The following is a 22,697-nucleotide window of genomic DNA, read 5'->3' as shown; positions in this document are numbered from 1 at the left end:
CCCCACCACAGCAGGGTGTACAAATGGTTCAACAATGTCCCTATAAACCTCACATCAATCATTCTATGACTGTCATTATTGATTTCTCTGCTAAAGGAAATAGGTCCTACAAATCCAATCTATTTAGGAGCCTCATAATTTTATACATCCCAATTAAATCTTCCCTTCACCATCTCTGTAGTAGAGAAAAAGAAGTCTTTCTAAACTTTCCTTATAGCTAAGATTCTCAACTTATGGATCTTCACATATCTCCTCCCCATCCTTTCTTGTGAGAGTGCATCCTTCTTGTACGCAGATTTGTTAACTGTAATCAGTACTCAAACTATGGCCCAGCTAATGTTTTATCATAACTTCTTTGTTGGGAGCATTTGGTATCAAAAGGAAGATCAAGAATACGTAATTTAAAAAGTGCTAAGTGTCCTTGAGCTGTTAGGTTTTAACCTGAGACTACAGTTATTTAATTATTGATTTGCATTCTTCAAATTAGTAACAGTTGTAGATATGTGTGAGTTCTTGGATAATAAATGTCTCTCTGTTTTGCTCCAGTGTTTGCTTTGTTTCCGAGAGTCTAAAAGAAATGACGAGAAAACAAGTAAGCCTTTCAGTTCTGTTGTTATGAATCACTCATCCTTCTCTGCCCAAAGCAAAGGCCTGAAATACAGTTCTTTTATGAAATTCCATGTCTGGTTTCTGATACTGGACAAGCTGTCATGAATCCCACTGACTTTCACCCCAATATCTGCAACTTCAAGAAAGATGTAAATCCAATAAGAGATACATTTGGTCCAGTCATTTTGATGACATGTCAACTTCTGTTCAGACCGGGTCTTGTTAATTGATGGTTTCATCAAACTGGCTCACCCTGTCATCAGGTGATCAGCGGAACCTTCTTAAATCAATATTTCATGCTTTTTAAAAATACATTTTCATCTGTGAAGTGTCTCAAGTATTAAAAATCAAATAATAGAAGTTGAAAATTGATTACCCATTTTTCCTATTTTTGTAACAATTTTGAGGTAATCAAGATAAAAAAAACACATATTCCCCAGGATGTTAGCTAATGTGCAGAAATTTGAATACAAACTACCGCTTCAAAGCTGCTCTGTTAACATCAGTTAGTCGAATAGTATATAATAAGAGGCAATACACAGTAGATTAAATGTACAAGATTTAGAACAGAGAACAAAAGAAACTTCTTTAACCAGAGAGTTCAGGTAGCGGAATTTAATTTTAGGATTAGTAGGTGAGACAAAAGCTGCCAACTTTCAAAATCAGATTGGGCAGACGAATAACAAAATTGGAGGTCAGGAACATGAGAACAGCGTGGGTAAATGTGATTGAGATTATATTTTTACGCAAAGGTTAACATAAGTATGGTCATGTGTTTTTTCAATGCTTAAGAATTTTCTATGAATTAAGAAAGCGTGAAACTAAATTATATTCTGTTTTAAGTTATTTCTGCAATGAAGAAAAGCATATGACCTAGGTCAGAAGTAAGATCATGGTTTTAATGGTTGTTCGTATGGCTCAAGCTAATGTAAATTGTGAGAATGCTTTGAGGAAGAAGGATTCTTCTTCTCAAACACACTCAAACACATAGCTATGTTTTAAATTGGTTTAGTTTTAGAACTTAAAGTATGTAACAGATCTATGTGTATTAGTTCTGAATTTTTATTTTGTGCTTTAATTTAGACATTGGCAGTTGTTGTGTAGTCACACGTGGTTCATTGAATCAATAGGGTATCGATAGGTTTCAGAGAACATTCAATATATTAGATTAGACGTTTAAGATTATATTAGATCACTATAGGTTGAAACTACATACTTAGAGCGGACACCTTGTTCATTTATGCCACACTACCTTGGTAAAGATCGATGGACTTGGTCGATAAGAGAGAAAACCATTAAAAAAGGAATAATCTAATAAAGTGATTGGCATGTCAAATAATCAGTCGGAAGACAGTAAGGAATGGAATAATTATGATGATCTTTTTTGTTGAAGAAATCAATCAGGACACTACCTAGCCAATCCAGAATTGACCAAGAGCTGTTCACATGTTGATAAATCGATTTGAGTTCAGGAAACTCTGATCATATACCGTCGGGGCCAGTAGCTAGCAAGGATTAGCACACAGTGATTCTCAAGGGTTCAATGCACACAGAAGAAGACCAAAGACAAAAGAAGAACTTAGTCAACAGAACAAAAGGAGATCTGTGCTTAGTCAACTAATGTTATAAACTGTAACCTGAAGAGAATTAATTGAGAACCACTGCTTTTATAAAGTTTTGTTTCTGTTGCATTTGTTATGATAATCATAAATCTGCAGAACTTGTAAAAACATACTTGTACCTAGAATGGATCTTGTAAACATTCAGGACTTGTAAACTGTTAGATTGGCCTTCTCTAAACTCAGTCTATCATTGTAATTGACTTAAGTCCTACAATTAAAGTTCAAGTGAACCTCTAAATCTTATACTTGAGTCAAATAATCTGTTTCAGTGCTGTAACTTCAATGTATTTCTAACCTGTGATTAAATGAATCATTAGTAGTTTTAAACTTGTTCTGCAATGACTAATTACAGAATAACCCTGCAATGATAGGAACATCTAAAGGAAGGCAATTCTTTTCATTATTGAAACTAGTTTTAAAGAGATCACACTGTACAATTTAAATGACATTAGTTTCAAATACACAACAATACAAATCACAGTGTTGTACATCCTGCATCTGACTTCATTCTGAAGTGGTCATTTTGTTTATGCTCTTTTCCTAAAATTATGCATTTCATAAAGATGGTGTGGTTATTCCATTCATGGAGGTGACAAGGAGCATGGCAAAAAGGGCAAATAATTGGGTGAACTAAACACACTGAATGCTAGAGAAACTTGACAGGTCTGGCGTCATCTGTGAAGAGAAGAAACAGAGTTAACATTTTGAGTCTGAAACGACTCTTCACATCCTGAAAAAGCTTTACCCTGAGTACACAGAACATTGAATCTTGGCCATAATAAAAACATGTTTCTTTAGTAAGTTGTTGGCATAACTGACAAAGCCCATCCAAAATGCCCTTGAATTGATTGGCTTACTGCAGCATTTCAGAGGGCTGTCAAAAACCAACTACATTGTAGTCGAGTTGCAAACAGGCCAGGCCAAGGAAGGATACCAGATTTCCTTCCCTAAAGAATCTGAGTCAACTAGATGGGTCTTTGCAACAAAAAATGGAAGTTGTCATGGTCACCATCACCAAAACTAACTTCATATTCCAGATTTATCAATTGAATTTAAATTTCACTAGCCAGCGTGGCGAGATTTGAATCCCTATCCCAGAACATTAACCTGGGTTTTTGGATTACTAGTCAAATGACATTACCACTACACCACTATCTCCATCTACTCACAGCTTATGTAAGAAAATAAAAATACATCTCCCTCCTCCTGCCATTAATTTTAATTTATGCCAGTCTGTCTGACATCACAATGGGATTATTGTATCACTTCAATCAAGCTAAATTATATTTGATAATTTATTGAGGGTTATCTTCCAACAGGTCAAAAATTTCATTAATCAGTTGAGGTATGATATTTTATTCTTTCATGCATTAAAGTTGAATTCACAAGTACTCAAATCATGTCAGGGCTCAAAATTAAATGCAATGTTAAATTAAGTTAATGATCAGAACGTCATGACTCTTTGATGAAAATAGGTGAAATTTTGTGGCCCATGTATATTTAGTATTTTTGTATTCTGTCTTAATTTAATATTTTGTTAATTCAATGCACTAAATTCCAGGTACAAAGTAGTAAACTTAATGTGAGGACTTTATAGAGAGAAAAGAAACAACGTAGGGGAACTTCTGTGGTAAAACTTCATTCACTTGACAAATGTCAGGTGTAACTTGTTCAATATGTATTTTCTGTTTCTATCTCTGCACCCATATCTTCCCATATGAGTTGTATGAATTTGTGATAATCAGCTAATAAGAAACCACTATGAACACTGATGAATAGCTACAATTCTCAAGATATTACAGAACACAGATTAAGTGCCAACAGTTCTGATAGCATCGGTGGAAAAAGAAACAGAGTTAATGTTTCAAGTCCAGTTTCACTTCTCTTCACAGATCTGCCATACCTGTTGAGCTTCTCCAGCTCTATTTGTTTTTATTTCAGATTTCCAGCATCCTCAATATTTCGCCTTTATAGCTGAGGTTTTATTTGATGAGATCAACTGAAGTAAGCATCTTTAATTGCACTAACATTAATATACAGTGAATTATTAGTCTGGGAAGGAAGGTTTATTTGTTCATTTTCTTATGATTTTCTACAGAATCTATCTTTATGGATGAAAGCTAATACAGAGGATTGTGTGGAAAAAATCTTCAGAGGGGAGAAGGAATGCTTAATAGGTCATGTCCAAGAACAGCAGAGGAGAAATTTGTTGGAATTAACTTTTTTCATGCCCAGCGCAATTTTGAATTGAACTGCAATGTTGCAGTCTCGCTATTTCAGCATGTATCTGTGATAAATCATTTGGATGCAATATAACAAAAGTAGATATTTAGAAATTGAGAACACAATTGATAGTTGTGGTTGATACAGAAACAGTGCTTCATATAACATCTTCATTAAAACAGAGTTTTGCCATTTTCCTAGCCTGTTAATGTTAAAATGGACGATATGGAATTTTGCAGGCATCCTTTTGCAAATATGTGCCCTCCTGGGTGAGTATTTTATATTATTTTGATAGATTTCCAAGTTTTCAAAAAAATCTGCATTGTGTAAAGTATGCAAAAACATGTTTGATTGCATTTGAATTTTGAAAATGATAAACGGGTATTAGAATAGCTTGAGGCTCCTTTCATTTCAGGAACTTGGATGGATGGTATATAAGCCTCTAAAGTGCAAATGTAGAAAAGTTTTGTTCACCTTGAGGGAGTTCATAAGAGGTGTAGGCTCATAAAATAATTTTATGATCTCTTTTCAGGTAGGTATAATATGGATAGCACTGTAATGAAAAATGGATGCAACTGATCACCTCTTACTGAGATTTGAATCGGACGTATATTTGGCATGGCCGTGGTGGAAATGAATGACAAAATTAGACACTATGTGCTCCTGTCCAAACCCAATTTTCCTCCACCTACCAAGCATCTATTTCTCTGACTTCCAACATGCAATTCTAATGGGAAATAGGTTTGGAAAGGCAAATCGGTGCAGTACTTATACACTTAATAGTAAGGTGGAGTTCCAGGTAGACAGGACAGTGAAGAAGTGTTTGGTATACTTGCCTTTATTGTTCAATGCATTGAGTATAGGAGTTGGGAGGATATGTTGTGGCTGTACAGAACAGTGGTGAGACCACTTTTGGAATACTGCATGCAGTTCTGATCTCCCTGCTATGAGAAGGATGAAGTGGAACTTGAGAGAGTTCAGAAAAGATTTACATGGATGTTGCCAGGAGGGTTTGAGCTAAACGGAGAGGCTGAATAGGCTGGGGCTATTTTCCCTGGAACGTTGAAGGCTCAGGGATGACCTTAGAGAGTTTTATAGAATCATGAGGGGGAATGGAGAGTATGAATAGCCAAGGTCGTTTCACAGGGTAGAGAGAGTCCAAAACTAGAGGTCATAGGTTTAAGGTGACATTGGAAAGATTTAAAAGGGACCTAAGAGGCAATGTTTTCACGCAGAGGGTGGTGTATGCATGGAATGTGCTGACAGAGGAAGTGGTGGAGGCTGGTACAATAACAACATTTAAAAGGCATTTGGATGAATGGGAAGGGTTTAGAGGATGTGGGCCAAATTCTGGAAAATGGGACTAGAATAATTTAGGATATCTGGTTGGCATGGACAAGTTGGACCGAAGGCTCTGTTGCCATGCTTTACAGCTCTATGTCTCTATGGCCGTATGACTAGCTGCCCCATTCTCCTATCTGCCAGTGCTTTTCTTTAACAATCTCAATGGCTAGAAGGGGAAGAGTATTGATTGGTTGTGTTAATAGTAGCTTTTAAAAACAAAATCAAGTATGTAAAATCATACTGAAGCAGGATCAGAATCTGTAGGCTTACATCGGAAGTTAAATGCTTGATTTGCAGGTTAAATATTGTAAAATAAAACAAAGAACTGTGGAAGCTGGAAATCTGAAACAAAAACAGAAATTGCTGGAGAAACTGAAGAATGGTCACTGAATGTGAACTGGCAACTCTGCTTTCTCTCCACGGATGCTGCCAGACCTGCAGATTTTCTCCAGCAATTTTGGATTTTATAACATATTGTAAATTCTAGTTTGGATTCTAGTAGGAGGTCTTCCCCAGTGCTTTGAATTTCATTAAATCAACATTAAAAACACTTTGAAATTATGTAAAAGATATATAAGAAAACATTTCTGAAAGGTTACACAGTTTAAAAGGGAAAACCTACACTGAATGGAATAAGAAACTACAAAATATAATGCGATAAAATCTGGTTGTTTAACAAACATTACAGGGAACAATATGGTAGACCTGCTGAGCAAACATATCATTCTCAGGCATATATGAATACTCAATCCAATTTATGCTGTATTCCAACATCAACTGGATCACAGAAGTTGGTTCCACTGGATGTCTATGGCAGACCAAATTTTGATCGTTGGACGACAACATACCATGATGCCTACAACACATACCATGATCCACAGGATGTAAGTTGAAATCATCTTTTTTTCTGATAACAGGTTAAACATAAGACATTGAAATTTTGTGATCAGCTACACATTTTTAAAAAGGTGGGTAAATAAAACAGAATTTTGCCTTCTCCTTTTCTTACCTCAATAGGACACTCTGTAATTGACAAACATTGACAACAAAGGAAATAGGAACAAGATAAGGCCATTTATCCCCTCAAGCTTGTTCCATTAGATCATGGCTGCTCTGTTACTTGACCCCAAATACCCATGTTTGCACCGTATTCCTTGAAACCTTGGGTTAACGACAATATTCATTGCAGATTTAGAATTAACAATTGACGTAGCATCAATTACTGTAGTAAAAATAGAGTTCCAAATTTCACTTATGCTTTTCATATAGAAGCGTTTCCTAACTTTACTACTGAAATGTGAGACAATTTTTTTTTGCCTCTATCTCTTCACAACTGGGGAGATAGTTTCTCTTTGCCTACTCCATCTGTTCTTACTTTATATCTAGAAAGATAAATTTTATTTTCCAAGTTTCAAAAGTCCAGGTGCAACGGCAAGAATTTTCATAATCCCTCTTTTGACTTTCACTTTGGAGTCTTGATATCATTTAGTAAATCTGTACTTCACTCACATTAAGGTCATTATATCTGTTTAAATCTGTGGAGACCATTCTGTTCACAGTTCTCAGGGGGTGGTCAAAACAGACTATTATATAGCTGCAGTAAAACTTCTAACCCTATTTATTTTAGGCCTATTGATAAAAGGCTAACATTCCATTAAACCACTTCATTATTTTCTGCACCCATCTACGACAGTTTAATGATTTTCAAAATATTATTCCAAGCATATTGTTCATATTTCTTTGTTTTATATTACTTATTTACAGCTTTAATCTTTAATCTCTTTACCCATTAATCTTGGCTGGTCCGAACCTCATATCCATGTAAAAGCTTTGCTTAAGTTTAAGATTCTTGTATATAACTGGAAAATGTCACTTCCAAGCTCATCATGGAATTCAGTAGTATTACAATAATTATTTCCCAGTGAATCTTCTACTATGACATTCCTAATGAAACTTGACTTAGTGCACAATACAAGAGCTAAGTTGGCTTTATTCCTAATTAGCTCCACACTGTCTTGGTCCAGGAAGTTGTCATGAAAACATTTCAACAAACCTATCTTTTAAATCATCTTTGCCAAAATCCTCAAGCAACTGTCTGTGTGAAGTTTGCACATTCTCCTCATGTCCGCGTGGCTTTCCTCGGGGTGCTCCTGCTTCTTCCCACAGTCCAAAGATGTGCAGGTCAGGTAGACTGGCCGTGCTAAATTGCCCCCTAGTGTCCCAGCATGCGCACACATGGTAAATACAGGCAGGGTAAAGGGGTGGGTCTGGGTGGGATGCTCTTCAGAGGGTCAGTGTAGACCTGAGCCAAATGGCTGTTTCCACACTGCAGGGATTCTACGATTTTATGAGTGTGATAGTCCGAGTCTGTTTGAAGATTAAATCCTCCCACTCCCACAAATATCACATTGTTTTTGTGACAAACTGTTATTCTGTTATGGTTACTATTGGGGGTTTACGTAGTTCCATTAGTATTTTCTGACCCCTGCTATTCCAAAAAACTACCCAGAGTAATTCCACGTCACAACTTCAGAAGCCAGATACCTTCTCACTAATATTCTCACGTACTTTCCCTGTAATGGCGAATACATCTAAACCATTTATCTCAATTTGTCCTACAAGGTAGTTGATCTTATTGCAGATGGTTTGAGATTCAGACAAAAAAAACCTCTGGTTTATTTTTTAAACAATTATACTCTGCATCAACCATAATCGCTGTTCTATAAACTAACAATAAAATTCTGTCCCACTAGGCATGGCTTTACCTAGTTCCTTTGCATTGATCCTTTTTTTATTTTTTCTGAATTCCACTTCACCAAAACTCTACCCTGCCACCTCTGTTAGGTTAAAGCCCTGTCACAACCCTTGTCACATTAGCCCTAGCCTGGTTTAAATACAGCCCATTCCGACTAAGTAGCTGTCTGCTTCTAAGTACCGATGTCAGCACCCATGAATCAAAACCCCTCCTTTCCATACAACTGTTTGGACCACATGAAAAATTCTCTAAACTAGACAAAACACTGTGGATGCTCGAAATTTGAAACAAAAACTGAAGAATTTATGCAGGTCTGACAGCATTGTAGAGAGGAAAACAGTGCTAATATTTTGAGTCCAGTTCAGCACTTTTTGTTTATGTATAAAACCCTAATCAGCATTACTCTGTGCCAATTTGCCTGCGACTGTGACAACCTTCCAGAGATGATTACCTTCCATCTTCTTTGTCTTAGTTTGCATCTTAACTCCTCAAGCTCTATTAGGAGAGTGTGTAATTGTTGGTTCCCAACTGGATCCAACCCCTCCTACCTCAAGTTCCTCTCAGCCAAGAGGAGATGTCCTTAATCCTAGCGCTGGGCAGGTAATTCAACATTTGGAGCTCCTGGCTGCAGATAAAGAGAACATGATCCTTTCCTCTGGTTGTACTGTCTTTTATCAGTATGACATTCCTTTTTGCTCATCTGACTTGAATGGTATCTGCATCCTGATACCATGGTCAGTTCATTCATTCACCCTGCATTCCTTCTCCACATAAATGGCAAACAGCTCAAGGATCAAAATCAAAGGCTTTGGCTCCTCCATCATTACATGCAGGTTCTCTATATCTACCCGACATGCAGTCACATTATCCCATCCCTGACCACTCAACAATTCTAAACTATTGGCTAACCTAAGGGGTGTGACTGCTTCCTGAAAGAAAGCATTCAGATAATTTTCCCCCTCCCTGGTGTCCCACAATGTCTACTACTCAGTCTCCAACTGATCAAATCTGTGGTAAAATTGTGCAAAGTGCAGACACTCACAGCTTACATGTTTATCTGGGATGACAGTGTATTCAACAGATTGCCACAGATGCGGCCCACCATCTCTGCAACTTCTGTCTAACCTCATTTATTTCATTAGCTATTAATCTATACAAATAAAATAATATAAGGTTATTACTCTCGTAGCTTGGAAACAAAATAAGAACACTCAGCTGCTACAGGATGCTTAAAGGAAAAAGTAAAAGGAGCATTTTATTGCTTCTGCACCAAATTTGCTAACTAATATTTGGTCCCCATTATACTCAAAGTTTCCTTTCTGTGTGTCCCCTTGTTTAGTGTGGTTTGCAAACCTGTTGACATCTAACAACACTGGCAAATTAGTTTCAGAGATAGTAGGAACTGCAGATGCTGGAGAATCTGAGATAACAGGGCGTAGGGCTGGATGAACAAAGCAGGCCAAGCAGCATCAGAAGAGCAGGAAAGCTGATGTTTTGGGCCTAGATTCTTCTTCAGAAATGGGGAATGGTATAGGCCTGAAACGTCAGCCTTCCTGCTCCTCTGACACTGCTTAGCCTGCTGTGTTCATCTAGCCCTACACCCTGTTATCTCACTGGCCAATTAGTCCCAGGTTGTGATACTACCTTTGCTTCCTGCTACAATAATCTACAATAATTCAGCTTTAACTAGACCTTTGAAGTGGTTTTCAGTTGAAGATTTCTACGTTTGAATCTTAATTTAAATTTAAACTTATCAGGAATTCCTATGTGATGCAAATTCCTGAACTGACATTCAGTCTACATTGCACTTTGGTGTACTCTCCTCTTCAATGTGTCCTCTTACTACTTTTGGACATGCACTGTCTCTAGATCATCGTCATTTAAAAGGTTCACTACCCTTTTCAACCCAAATTGAATGACTCTTAAATCTATCTAGATTGAAATTCAGTTGTCATAGTTTTGCTCACATAATCCAACAATATTTCTTTGTAACTTCATGCTTCTACCTACACTGGCATCGATCTTTATATTCTTGACAGATTTCCATGTGTAGCTTTCTATCCCAACACATAAATTGCTAATAAATACACTGAACTTTGAGGCTCTAACAAGATGTATGCATTTCACTATTTCTCACATATTGTCAATTAGAATTCCTGCTCAATATGTCTTCTCTCTTGTCTCTGGCTCATCATCTAATTTCCTTCAATTCCACGAGCTTCAACTTTAGCCAACAGTGTATTCTTATTGAGTTTATCAATCTCCATATCAGACTGTCTATTTTTGACAATTTTTCCTCAGATAAGTTTGGAAGTTAGCGAATGTTAATGATATTTGATGTTTCCTATAAGGCAACTATAAACTATGCTTAATACATTTAAAAATCCCCTGGTACAGCATATAACATCTTTAGCGTATTACACTGTTGCAGGACCCTTTTGATTATAACTGAAATTGTCTTGAGAGAAGATGGGATTGGTAGGAGGTGTTAATCCTACAAACATAAACTGCTTGGTAGAGTCATTTTCTTTTTCAACAAATGTTTCAGGGTATAACATTTAACTGGAAAACCGAAGAGGAACGACGACAAGAAAAGGCAGGGTGTGTAGGGTGTCAGCATGGGCCAACAGTGAGTAAATGATCAACTTCATGAAAATATTGCAAATACAGTAACTGTGATGTAAGTTCTAAAAAAGTTAATATAAAAAGTTGCATTGGCTCCACCCAATCTGATGTTACGCTGGATATTTTGGCTGGATATGGTGAGTCCTGCGCTATGTTTTACAGATGTATTCTGTATCGCTCCAAAGAGTCCTTCATAATTGTGCCTGACTAGAGATGAAAGTTGTGCTTATTGTAAGTTTCTATGAATGTTTTGATCTTTTGTTACAAATAGGGGACGTTTAAATCATTTATGGCTTACTTTAAAACAAAAGACAAAGGAGGATTGGGGACAGTGAACTATGCCAATAACCCTTAAACTGTGCCAAAAACTGAAAGTGGTGCCGGGTGTCTGAGGTGCCACCAATAACTATCAGGCAAAATACCTCGTGGCAGCAGTGCCGATTTGAATTCCATCCAGAGTTCCCAACAACCAGGATATCCAGAGGAAATTAGTCTTTTAAACAAAAACGAATTCACAATTTTCCAGGAGCATTGCTGCATTGGGAAGACCATCAATCAGGGGCTGAAATGCAAAAACTGAAGAAGGAGATTGCAGAAACAAGGCACCTTAAAGACAACCTTCACAAAGACATTGGTGAGAAGGGAAAGAGTATGAGCTCCAAAAAGGGAGAAAAAGCTGAACACACTTTTGAGAAGACAGAGACCTTAATGGAAGAAACACTGTAAGTGGCAAGAGAAGACTCTAGAGTAAAAAGTTAGATATCGCTAGGGAAAAGAAGGGAAGTAATTTCAAATACAAAGCCCAGAAAGGGAAGGCAAGCGAGTGTAAAGAGAGTTCTCATCTCTCAACGAGCAATGTACAGCTGCAAGGCGCAGGAAAATGAACAGAGAAATAATTTATCAGTGTTACAGAATCAGAAAGTCTTCAACTTATTTCAGCTTGAAGAGAGCAAATCCAAGGAAAAAGTAAAACAGTTGTGATTTTAGCAGGAAGGTTTATAAAGGCTAGAGCCAGAGATATTTATTTAAAAGTTTCTGCAGAAGAAAATGCATTGTGTTTTGGTCCATAAAATTTGGGAAAACATCCATTTGCTTGGGAAGTAACAGGAAACCATCATCTTAGCTGTAGATGGCGGAAAACTCCATAAAAAGACAGAAGTATTAAGTAAGTCATATAGTGATACATTACTACAAGAAAACAGACTTTTGAGAGTTTGAAAGCAGTAAATCACTACAGAACAGATATCAATACAATTTAAATCTTGTAGACATAGCTTGCCCCCCGGACAAGGATTGAATTCCTCCATAATGCATAAAGTTCACTAATTCATATCATTCATAATTTTTTGTTGATTGTGGTCACCAAGATTTAAAAAAAATCAGATCTTAACTATCAGTTTGCAAGTTGGACTGTAACTACTCATTTAATTTGAAAACAGATTCTCTTCTGACCTGACAAAGTAGAGGTGCTTGTTCTGCTCAGAACTCTTCGTGTTACTTATTATAGTATTCATGCAATAATATAAGAAGCATTGAGCCTAAATGTTTTTCATTAGCACCCACACAGTTGTGAAGTAAAGCATGTTGGACACTGTCTTACTAAAGGAATTAGAGCTTGCAGTTACTGTCTGCTGAAGTATACAGTGCAACTTGACATTTATGTCAATCAATGTGAAGCTGTGTGCAGCGCTGTTTATTTTGAGATTCAATGTTCCAGCCTCTCCGTTAAGTGCAATTGAATGTGCATTGGTCAGCTGGAAGGATCTCCCTACCAGGATGATTTAAAGGAGTCAACCATTATATCAATAGGTTCATTGTTGATTCTTTTCTTCTGGCTGTTGTTATGATCCTAGATGTTTTTAGGGGCATTCCATTATCATTTAAAAAGTCTGCAGTGAGTGGTGTGGCAGATAGTGAAGTTCTTCTTGCTGACTTCAAGATTTTTTCACAAACCAATTGCTGCTAGACATGGATGCCCAGTAGGTTTCTTCTTGGAAGAGAGTAGGATCGCTAGAATGATCAGAATCCCTTGAGAAGGACAAACTGATGGAAGAGGGAGGAAGAGGGAGTGGAAGGTGTACTATAAGGCCATATCACTGGGGGCATATCTCGTGAACCTCAGCAATGAGTGATAGGTGAGGTACAAAAAAGGAACGAAAGATAAGTATGGCACAGCTCCTATGATGCTGCTTGGCCTGCTGTGTTCATCCAGCTCAACACCTTGTTATCTTGGATTCTGCAGCATCTGCAGTTCCTATTATCTCTTATGGCACAGGAACAGGCCCTTCTGCCTTCCAGCCTTGTGCCGATCATCTTGCCCTGACTAAACGGAAAAAAAACAAACCTTCTGCTCTTATTCGAGCCATATCTCTTTATTCCCTCCCTGTTCACGTAACCATCCAGATGCCTCTTAAATGTCGCCAATATGCTTGCTTCCATCACCACTTCTGGCGGTGTATTCCAGTCTCCTATCACTCCCTGCATGAAAAATTTTCCTTGCACATCTCCCTCAAATTTTGCCTCCTCACTTTGAACCTGTGCCCCCTTGTAATTGAAACTTCAACCCTGAGAAAAAGTCTCTGACTATCCACCCTATCTATGCGTCTCATAATTTGTAGACCTCCATCAGGTTTCCTCTCAGCCGCCGTCTTTTCAGTGAAAACAATCCTAGTATTTTTCACCTTTCCTCATAGCTAATGACTTGGAGACCGGGCAACATCCTGGTGCACCTTCTCTGTACTCTCTCCAAAGTTTCCACGTTCTCCCGGTAATGTGGTGACCAAAACTGCACACAATACACAAGGGTTCTATATAGCTCAACATGTTTTGCCAACTCTTGTGCTCCATGCCCCGCGCGATGAAGGCAAGCATGCCGTATGCCTTCTTAATCACCTTGGCTACCTGTTTTGTCACTTTTAGGGAACTGTGGACCTGCACACCCAGATCTGACTGTATGTTAATGTTCCTAAAGCTTCTGCCATTTGCAATATAGTTCGCACCTAAATATGATCCTCCAAAATGCATCACCTTGCATTTGTCTGGATTAAATTCCATCTGCCATTTCTGTGCCCAAGTTGCCAATCTATCTATATCCTGTTGTATCCTTTCACAATCAGCGGCACTATCAGCAACTCTACCAATCTTCATATCCTCTAAAAATTTACTAATCAGACCACCCACATTTTCCTCCAGATTATTTATATATACTACAAGCCGCAGAGGACCGAAGACTGATCCCTGTGGAATACCAGTAGTTACTAGTGGGAGATGTGCGAGGAAAGTTTTTCATGCAGAGTGGTAGGAGCCTGGAATGCACTGCCAGAAGGGGTGATGGAAGCAGGTACATTCTGAAAAACACCCTTCTACTGCTTCCCTCTGTCTTCTACGATAAAGCTAGTTTTGCATCCATCTCGCCAGCCCACCGTGCCATTTTAGTTTTTGAACCAATCTGCCATGTTGGACTTTATCAAATGTCTTTGTAAAGTTCACAACTCTTCCCTCATCAATTATCTTTGTCATCTCTTCAAAAAATTTGATCAGGTTGATGGCATATGACCTTCCCTGTATGAAACCATGCTGCCTGTTGCTAACATTTTCTACCAAATGTACATATATATCCCATCCCCCAGTATCTTTTCCTCCAAGATCTTTCTGACCACAGACGTCAGACTCACCGTCCTATAATTTTCTGGATTATCCCTGTTTCTTTTCTTAAAAAGGGAACAACATTGGCTAATATCCAGTCGTCTGGAACCTCACCTGTGGTCAAGGAGGATGTGAAGATATCTGCTAATACTCCAGCTATTTCTTCGCTTGCCTCTTGCAGTAACTACCTGGCCGTGGGGACTTGTCTACCTTAATGCAGTTTAGGATACGGAGAAATTCCTCCTTTAATATATTGACATTCTCCAGAGAATTCACAGACTCATCCCTGAACTCAACATCAGTCATTACCTTCTCCTCAGAGAATGCCGATACAAAGTACTCATTAAGGATCTTTCCCACTTCCTATGGCTCCACACATTTGTCTTTGAAGGAGTTTACTCTTTCCCTTGCTACCCTCTTTCATCTAATATATGCATTAAAAACCTTGGGATTCTTCTTGAATGTCTGCTAAAGACATTTCATGTTTCCTTTTAGCTTTCCTAACTCTGCGTTTAAGTTCCGAATTTCTGTATATTCCCCAAGGGCTTTGCTAGTTTTTTTTAGCTGCCTAGACCTATTGTATGCTTCCTTTCTCCTTTTGCTTAGGTTTACAATTTCCCGTGTCATCCATGGTTCCTGAATCCTGCCATTCCTATCCTCCAGTTTTGCAGGGACATGCATGTCCTGCACTTTAATCAACTGGTCTTTAACAGCCTGTCACATGCTAGACATAGATTTGCCCTGAAATAATTGTTCCCAATCCACCTCCCCCAGTTCTTGTCTAATTTGGATGTGATTGGCCCTTGCCCAATTAAGCACCCTCACCTGAGGGCCACTCTTGTTCTTGTCCATCACTGCTCAAAATTTTCTGGAGTTATGGTCACTCAGCCAAAAATGTTCTCTTCCTGAAACATTGATCACCTGTCCCTAATACTGAGTCTTGAATGGCCTCTTCTCTGGACAGATTGTCAACATACTATCCCAAAAAGCCTTCCAGGATGCATCTAACAATTTGATCTCCATCCGAGCCCCTGGCTCTAAGGGAGTCCCAGTCAATAAGACGAAAGTTGAAGTCACCCACCTCAACTACACTACCTTTTTAGTATCTGAGTACATATCCGCTCCTCTGTCTCACATGGGCTGTTGGGACGTGTATAGAAATCTCCCAACGCTGTGATTATCCCCCTCCTATTCCTGAACTCCATCCATAATGCCTCACTGCAAGATCCCTCCAATGTTTCCTCCCTCAATACAGCTTGTGGTGTGATCCCTAATTAGCAGTGCAACTCCCTCATCTCTTTTCTTTCCCTTTCTGTCTTGTCTGAAACAGTGATATCCAGGAATGGTATGCTGCCAGCCCTGCTCCTCCTTTACCCATGTCTCTGTAATGGCAATAACATCATAATTCCATGCAGTAATCCATGCTCTTAGTCCCTCTGTCTTACCTATTATTCTTCTTGCATTGAAATGAATGTACTCCAGACCACCAGTCCCTCTGAGCCCTGCGACCAACCTGTGCTTGCTCTTACTCTGTGCTATGTATATCTCAGTCTCGCCTTTGTCACGAGTCCCTGCACTTACTGGCCTGTTATTTCCAGTTCCCATCCCCCTGCCACACTAGTTTAAACCATCCTGAAGAGCTCTAGCAAACCTCCTCCCCTTGGGATATTGGTGCCCCTCCAGCTCAGGTGCAACCTGTTCTTCTTGTTTAGGTCCCACTTTCCCCAGAAGATATACCAATGATCCATACATCTAAAGCCCTCCATCCTATACCAGCTCTGTAACCACATGTTAAACTGCATTTCCTCTCTATTCTTAGCCTCACTCACCCGTGGCATGGGTAGTAATCCTAAGACTACTACCCTGGTAGTTCTGCTTTTTAGCTCCCTACCTGAATCCCTGAATTGTGTTTGCAGGACCTCTTCCCTCTTCCTACCCGTGTCATTTGTACCAATGTGGACAATGACTTCTGTCTGTTTTCCCTCCCATTTCAGGACGTCCTGCACCTGCTCAGAGACATCCAGGACCCTGGAACCAGGGAGGCAACACACCCTGTCTGTTTTGCTATTGCCCGCCTGGACTTTGCCCCGACCTGGTCTACAGCAGAACCAGTTGTGGCGCCACAGGCCTGGCTGCTACTTATACCGTCTCCTGAGAGGCTATGCCCCTCCAACATTATCCAAAACGATATAACTGTTTGAGAGGAGAATATCCACAGGAGACCCCCGCTCTATCTACCTACCTGGGCCTGTGGTGTAACCACCTCCCTAAAACTAGTGTCTATCACTCTCTCTGTTCCCTGTGTGCACCACAGTGAGCTGCTTTTCCAACTGAACAATGTGGTCTGTGGGGAGCTGCAGCTGGTCACATTTCCTGCAGATGTGGTTGTAGGGGACAGCAAACTGTTCCTTGATTTCCCATATCAAGCATGTTTCAGATGATACAGAAAGGGAAACAAACTGTCAGCACATCTGCAATTTCAGAGTTTGATAAGGAGCACATTTCCAGCTGCAGTAAAGATGACTAAAGCTACGAACGTTTAAACCTCAGGAGTTTTTTTGAGCTGCTAAAAGCAATGTCTGCAACTTCTTGCAGTTTGCAATGCCCTGATGCATGAAGGCCGTCACTGAGGCTTTTCATTCGTTGAGATAATTTAATTCCCTCTTGCCTGAGTGAATCAGGTGAAGAGAATACACAGTTTTCCCAGATTTGCAGGTTTCCACGTGATGCAGTGTGCCGTTGACCACATGCACATGGCTTTGTGGGTGCTGCAAATCAATCCTGCCATGTAGTAGAATTGAAAGGGATTCCACTTCCTCACTATCTATTTGCTGGCTGTCAATTGTTAGCACACGATGCATGCCAATAGCTGATATCTTGGAAACTGTAATGGCAACTTCATTCTGTGGCTTTCTGTTATGTTGGCTACATTTGAGACAGATGGAGAAACAAAGACTGGATACTGTGTGATAAGGGTGACACACTTAGTTCAATTGTATCTCTTAATCACTATAAGGAGTGTAGGGGGGGTTAAAATTGTTACAGAGATAATAGGAACTGCCAATGCTGGAGAATCTGAGATACCAAAGTGTACAGCTGGATGAACACAGCAGGTCAAGCAGCATCAGAGGAGCAGGAAAGCTGGCGTTTCGGGTCTAGACCCTGCTTCAGAAATGCTGGAGGAGAAGAGGATTCTGACATAAATAGGGAGAGGGGGGAGGTGGATAGAAGAGAAGATAGGTGGAGAGGAGACAGACAGATCAAAGAGGCGGGGATGGAGCCAGTAAAGGTGAGTGTAGGTGGGGAGGTAGGGAGGGAATAGGTCAATCCAGAGAGGATGGACAGGTCAAGGGGGCGGGATAAGGCTAGCAGGTAGGAGATGGGGGTGGGGCTTGAGGTGGGAGGAGGGGATAGGTGAGGATGGGAGGACAGGTTAGGGCGGCGGGGATGAGCTGGGCCGGTTTTGGGATGTGGTCAGTGGAGGGGAGATTTTGAGGCTTGAGAAGTCCACATTGATACTGTTGGGCTGCATGGTTCCCAAGCCGTGTTCCTGCAATCTTCAGGTGGCAGAACACCCAAAGGTTGCATGAACAGCATCTCATTCACTTGGGAACACTGCAGCCCAATGGTATCAATGTAGACTTCACCAGCTTCAAAATCTCCCCTCCCCCGACCACCACCCAAAACCAGCCCAGCTCATCCCCGCCTCCCTAACCTGTCCTTCCTTCCTCCCACTGATCTACTCCTCCCACCTCAAGCCCCACCCCATCTCCTACCTACCATCCTCATCCTGCCTCCTTGACCTGTCTGTCCTTCCTTCCTCCCACTGATCTACTCCTCCCACCTCAAGCCCCACCCCATCTCCTACCTACCATCCTCATCCTGCCTCCTTGACCTGTCTGTCCTCCCTGGATTGACCTATGCCCTCCCTAACTCCCCATCTACACTCACCTTTACTGGCTCCATCCCCGCCTCTTTGACCTGTCTGTCCCCTCTCCACCTATCTTCTCCTTTATCCATCTACTATCTGTCTCCCCCTCTCTTCCTACTTATTTCAGAATCCCCTTCCCCATTTCTGAAGCAGGGTCTAGACCCAAGACGTCAGCTTTCCTGCTTCACTGATGCTGCTTGGCCTGCTGTGTTCATCCGGCTGTACACCTTTTTATCAAAGAGTGTAGAGGCATTCTTAAGAGAGAAATCAGAAAGGCAACAAGGGCATATGAGATAGCATTGGCAGATATGGTTAATATATTAAGATACAAATATATTAAGAGCAAGAGGGTAACTAGAGAGAGGGAGATCAAGGAGGTCAGCTTTGTATTGAACTCTGGGAGATGGCAGAGATACTGAATGAAAATTTCATGTCTGTTTTTAGTGTGGAGAAAAAAATGGAGTCTAGAGAATGCAGAGAAAAAGACTTGATGTTTTAAAAACAGTTCACATTACAGAAGAGGAAGGTCAGGAGGTGTTAGAGAATGTAAAGGTGGACAAATCTTCAGGACCTGATCTAATGTATCCCAGAATATTGTTGGAAGTAAGAGAGGAAATTACAAGACCCCTTGCAGAAATATCTGCTTCATCTGTAGCTATGGGTGAGGTATCTGATCACTGGAGGGTGGCTAATGTTGTACTTCTGTTTTGGAAGGGGTGGAAGGAGAAACTGAGGATCTATAGACCTGTGAGTCTGACTTCGGTTGCGGTTAAATTTTGGAGCTGATTATAAAAGATAGGATTTATGGACATTTAGACAGGCAAAGATTGATTAGCAATAGTTAATATAGTTTTGTGTGAGGAAAATCATGTCTCACAAATTTGACTGAATGTTTTGGGGAAGTTACCAAAATGGTTGATAATAGCAGAGTAGTAGATGTTATTTATTTGGATTTTAGTGAAGCCTTTGACAAGGTTTTGCGTGGTTGACTAATTATTAAAGTTAGGTTATATGGGATTCAGGGTAAATTGTCAATTGGATGCATAATTGGCTTAGCAGCAGGAGTAATAGTGGAGGGTTGCTTTTCAGATTGGAGGCGAAGTCACACAGAAATTGATTCTGCGTCCTCTTTTGCTTATCATTTATATAAAATGATTTGGATGAGAATATAGAAGGCTTGGTTAGTAACTTTGCGGACGACACCAAAATTGGTGGCATTGTAGACAAAGAAGACGGTTTTCTAAGATTACTAAGGGATCTTTATCAAATGGGTCAATGGGCTGAAAGATGGCAGATGGAGTCCAATCTGGATAAATGCAAATTTTGCATTTTGGTATAAAAAACAAGGCATACACAATTAAGGGTAGGTAGAACAGGGGACATAAGGGGTGCAGATACATAATTCTTTAAAGTTTGCATCACATAGGACAGGATGGTTAAAAAGGCATTTGGCACACCTGCCTTCATTGTCCAGTCCTTTGTGAGTACAGGAGTTGAGACATTGTGTTGAGGCTTCTTCTGGAATACATGTTTGGCTCTGGTCACCCAGTTATGGAAAAGGTATTTATCAAGCTGGAGAGAGTTCAGAAGAGATTTCAGGATGTTGCCAGGTATGAAAGTTTTGAGTTATAAGAAAGGCTGGATAGACTGAGATTTTATTCACTGGAGTGCAAGAGGTGGAGAGTTGATGCAATTGAAGCTTATAAAATAATAAGAGGTATAGATAGAGTTGATGACAGTTGTCTTTTCCCTAAGATGGGAGATTTCAGTACAAGGAAGTACATATTTAAGGTGAAAGGAGAGAAATTTATAAAAGACACGACAAACAAATTTGTTTACACAGAAGGTGATTCATGCATGGAATGATCTTCCTGATGAAGTGGTGGATGTGGGTATAATTAAAGTTTAAAAGACATTTAGACTGATAGATGAATAGCAAAGATTTGGAGGGATATGGGCCAGGAGCAGACAGGGGTATTAGTTTAGTTTGGGATTAGGTTCAGCATTGACTGGTTGTACCAAAGTTTCTGTGCTGTATGAGCCTACAACTCTACGACACTGAAGACATGGCTCTTGAATCTAATATGAACTGATGCACACTTACACGGCACTGTCTCAGTAAGTTGATATTGCAGACCTTTGGTGTGCTCAGGTGGCAATTCTGCTGCCTGGGTTGAGTGGATCACAAGATTGTATCCAAGACTGTGGCAGTCTCTGGACACTATCCACCCTCACCATCATAAGGGAATAAGACTTACTGGTTGGTATCAGGCTACTCCTTTTTGATGGTCCCCAACAACTTCGGAGGAGTTGATGGATTGCTGTGTCACCTTGCAAATTGCTTTGATTACTGTAAACTGCAGATATGTCCACAACAGTCTGAGTTTGCATAACCTCAGTCTAAGCTTTCACAGCATCTGCCAGCATTGATGTTTGTGCTGCAATGGGAGCTGTAATGTGACTAACAGATGCTGCATCATGGTCACATCTAAGGATGCTGAAGAACTGAGCCATCACTTCTATGCTAGGAAGGATGGACTCCAAACTCTGCAGAGAATTCCCGTGAAAATTCAGAGAAATCTATGTTCTTTGATATTGACTGCAGGCTCTCTGGTGCTACATTAAGCATTTTGTGATGTGCACCCTGAGTCATCTTCCAAAGCCTGTCCTACCAAAGTCCTCAAATAAGTCCTGTACAGTCCTGTACTACTAACCTCACCCTCTGGCAACCTGGTGCCTTGCAATACCTTGTCCCTACCATAGGTGCTCGGCACATGCTCAGTGTCGACTATGTTCAGATCCTGCCCCTACACTATCCTCTTAAGTGGGGTATCTGAGATAGGTCCAGTTCAACTGGATCCGATATACAAACCACTGAAAAACAGAAGCGGAAGTAATATCATCCACCCCAGCAAACCGAGGCACATAAATAACAAGTGGGACAAAACACCAACACTTCACTGAAGGCGCACTGACAATGCTACCTAAAAGGGAGATGAAATGTTTGCAACCAAACCCACTGGCTTGGCGAGCATGTCTACTACCTCATCTGCAACCTGAGCTTCTCAAAAATCTTTAGATATACCTGACCCAGCTCCTGATGTCCCCTACCTACCAAGCAGGGACTACCTCCTTCCAAGGGCTGTGAGTCTTCAGAGACTGCTGACTAGCCCTGCAGCATCATAAACCTGCCTGCACATCTTGAAGTCACCTTTGATAAAATTGCTGGTAGTCCTATCAGCCATAGCTGTGGTTAAATTCAGGCAATAAAATCATAGAAATCTTCTATGAAGGAGGCCCTTATACCTATTGTGACTAGTTTAGGAGGAAAGAAAAGGATTGTCCAAACTAAACTCATCACCACGGTCTGTTTGCAGGCCTCTAAGTAATGGTGCACTCACCTCGAGGTTGTTTCAGGCAGTTAATTCCCACCCTTCACCAATCTGTGAATGAAAAGGTTTTTCCGCCAATTTCCTCATATCTTCCTTCCAATCCATCCCATCTGTTACCGGTCTCTCCGCTAAGAAAAATAAGTCATTCCCTTGATCTCTATTTAGGCCCCTCATAATGTTAAACGGCTCAGTTAAATCCCCTCCTAAGCATTTTTGCTTGCAAAGGAAACAACCCCAGCCTATTCAATTTTTCCTAAGAGTGAAAATATCCCATTCCAGGCAACATCTTTGTAAATTTACACTGTAGCCTTATTAGTATGATTTCACTGTGATCAGAACCAGGACACTGTACTCTAACCTATAAAATCAGTGCTTTATAAAGTTTGTAGCATACTCTACACTTTGTGTAATAAAGGAATGATATCCTCCATACCTTCTTTACCACATTATCAATCAGTCCTGCATTTTCCTGCATCATCAACAAACTTCTAAAACAGTTACCTCACATTTAAACCAAAGTCATTGATATGGAAAATAAGGTCCTGGAACAG

The 22,697-nt window shown here is 40.1% G+C and overlaps 1 protein-coding gene across 1 annotated transcript in view; it reads right to left on the bottom strand.

The window, feature by feature from the left end:
- Positions 1–1,464: 1,464 nt before the first annotated feature.
- The window catches only part of adss1 (adenylosuccinate synthase 1), a 62,135-nt gene continuing 40,902 nt past the window's right edge, over positions 1,465–22,697 (bottom strand). The window contains exon 13 of the mRNA XM_048538569.2: positions 1,465–2,906. Within this exon, the coding sequence (XP_048394526.1) occupies positions 2,878–2,906 (29 nt within the window). The 3' untranslated portion in view covers positions 1,465–2,877. The remainder of the gene's footprint in view (positions 2,907–22,697) is intronic.

This window comes from Stegostoma tigrinum, chromosome 10, assembly GCF_030684315.1.
Source record: "Stegostoma tigrinum isolate sSteTig4 chromosome 10, sSteTig4.hap1, whole genome shotgun sequence".
Classification (NCBI taxonomy): domain Eukaryota; kingdom Metazoa; phylum Chordata; class Chondrichthyes; order Orectolobiformes; family Stegostomatidae; genus Stegostoma; species Stegostoma tigrinum.
The sequence above is the reverse complement of the archived record's forward strand: the minus strand, read 5'-3'. Positions and strand labels throughout refer to the sequence as shown.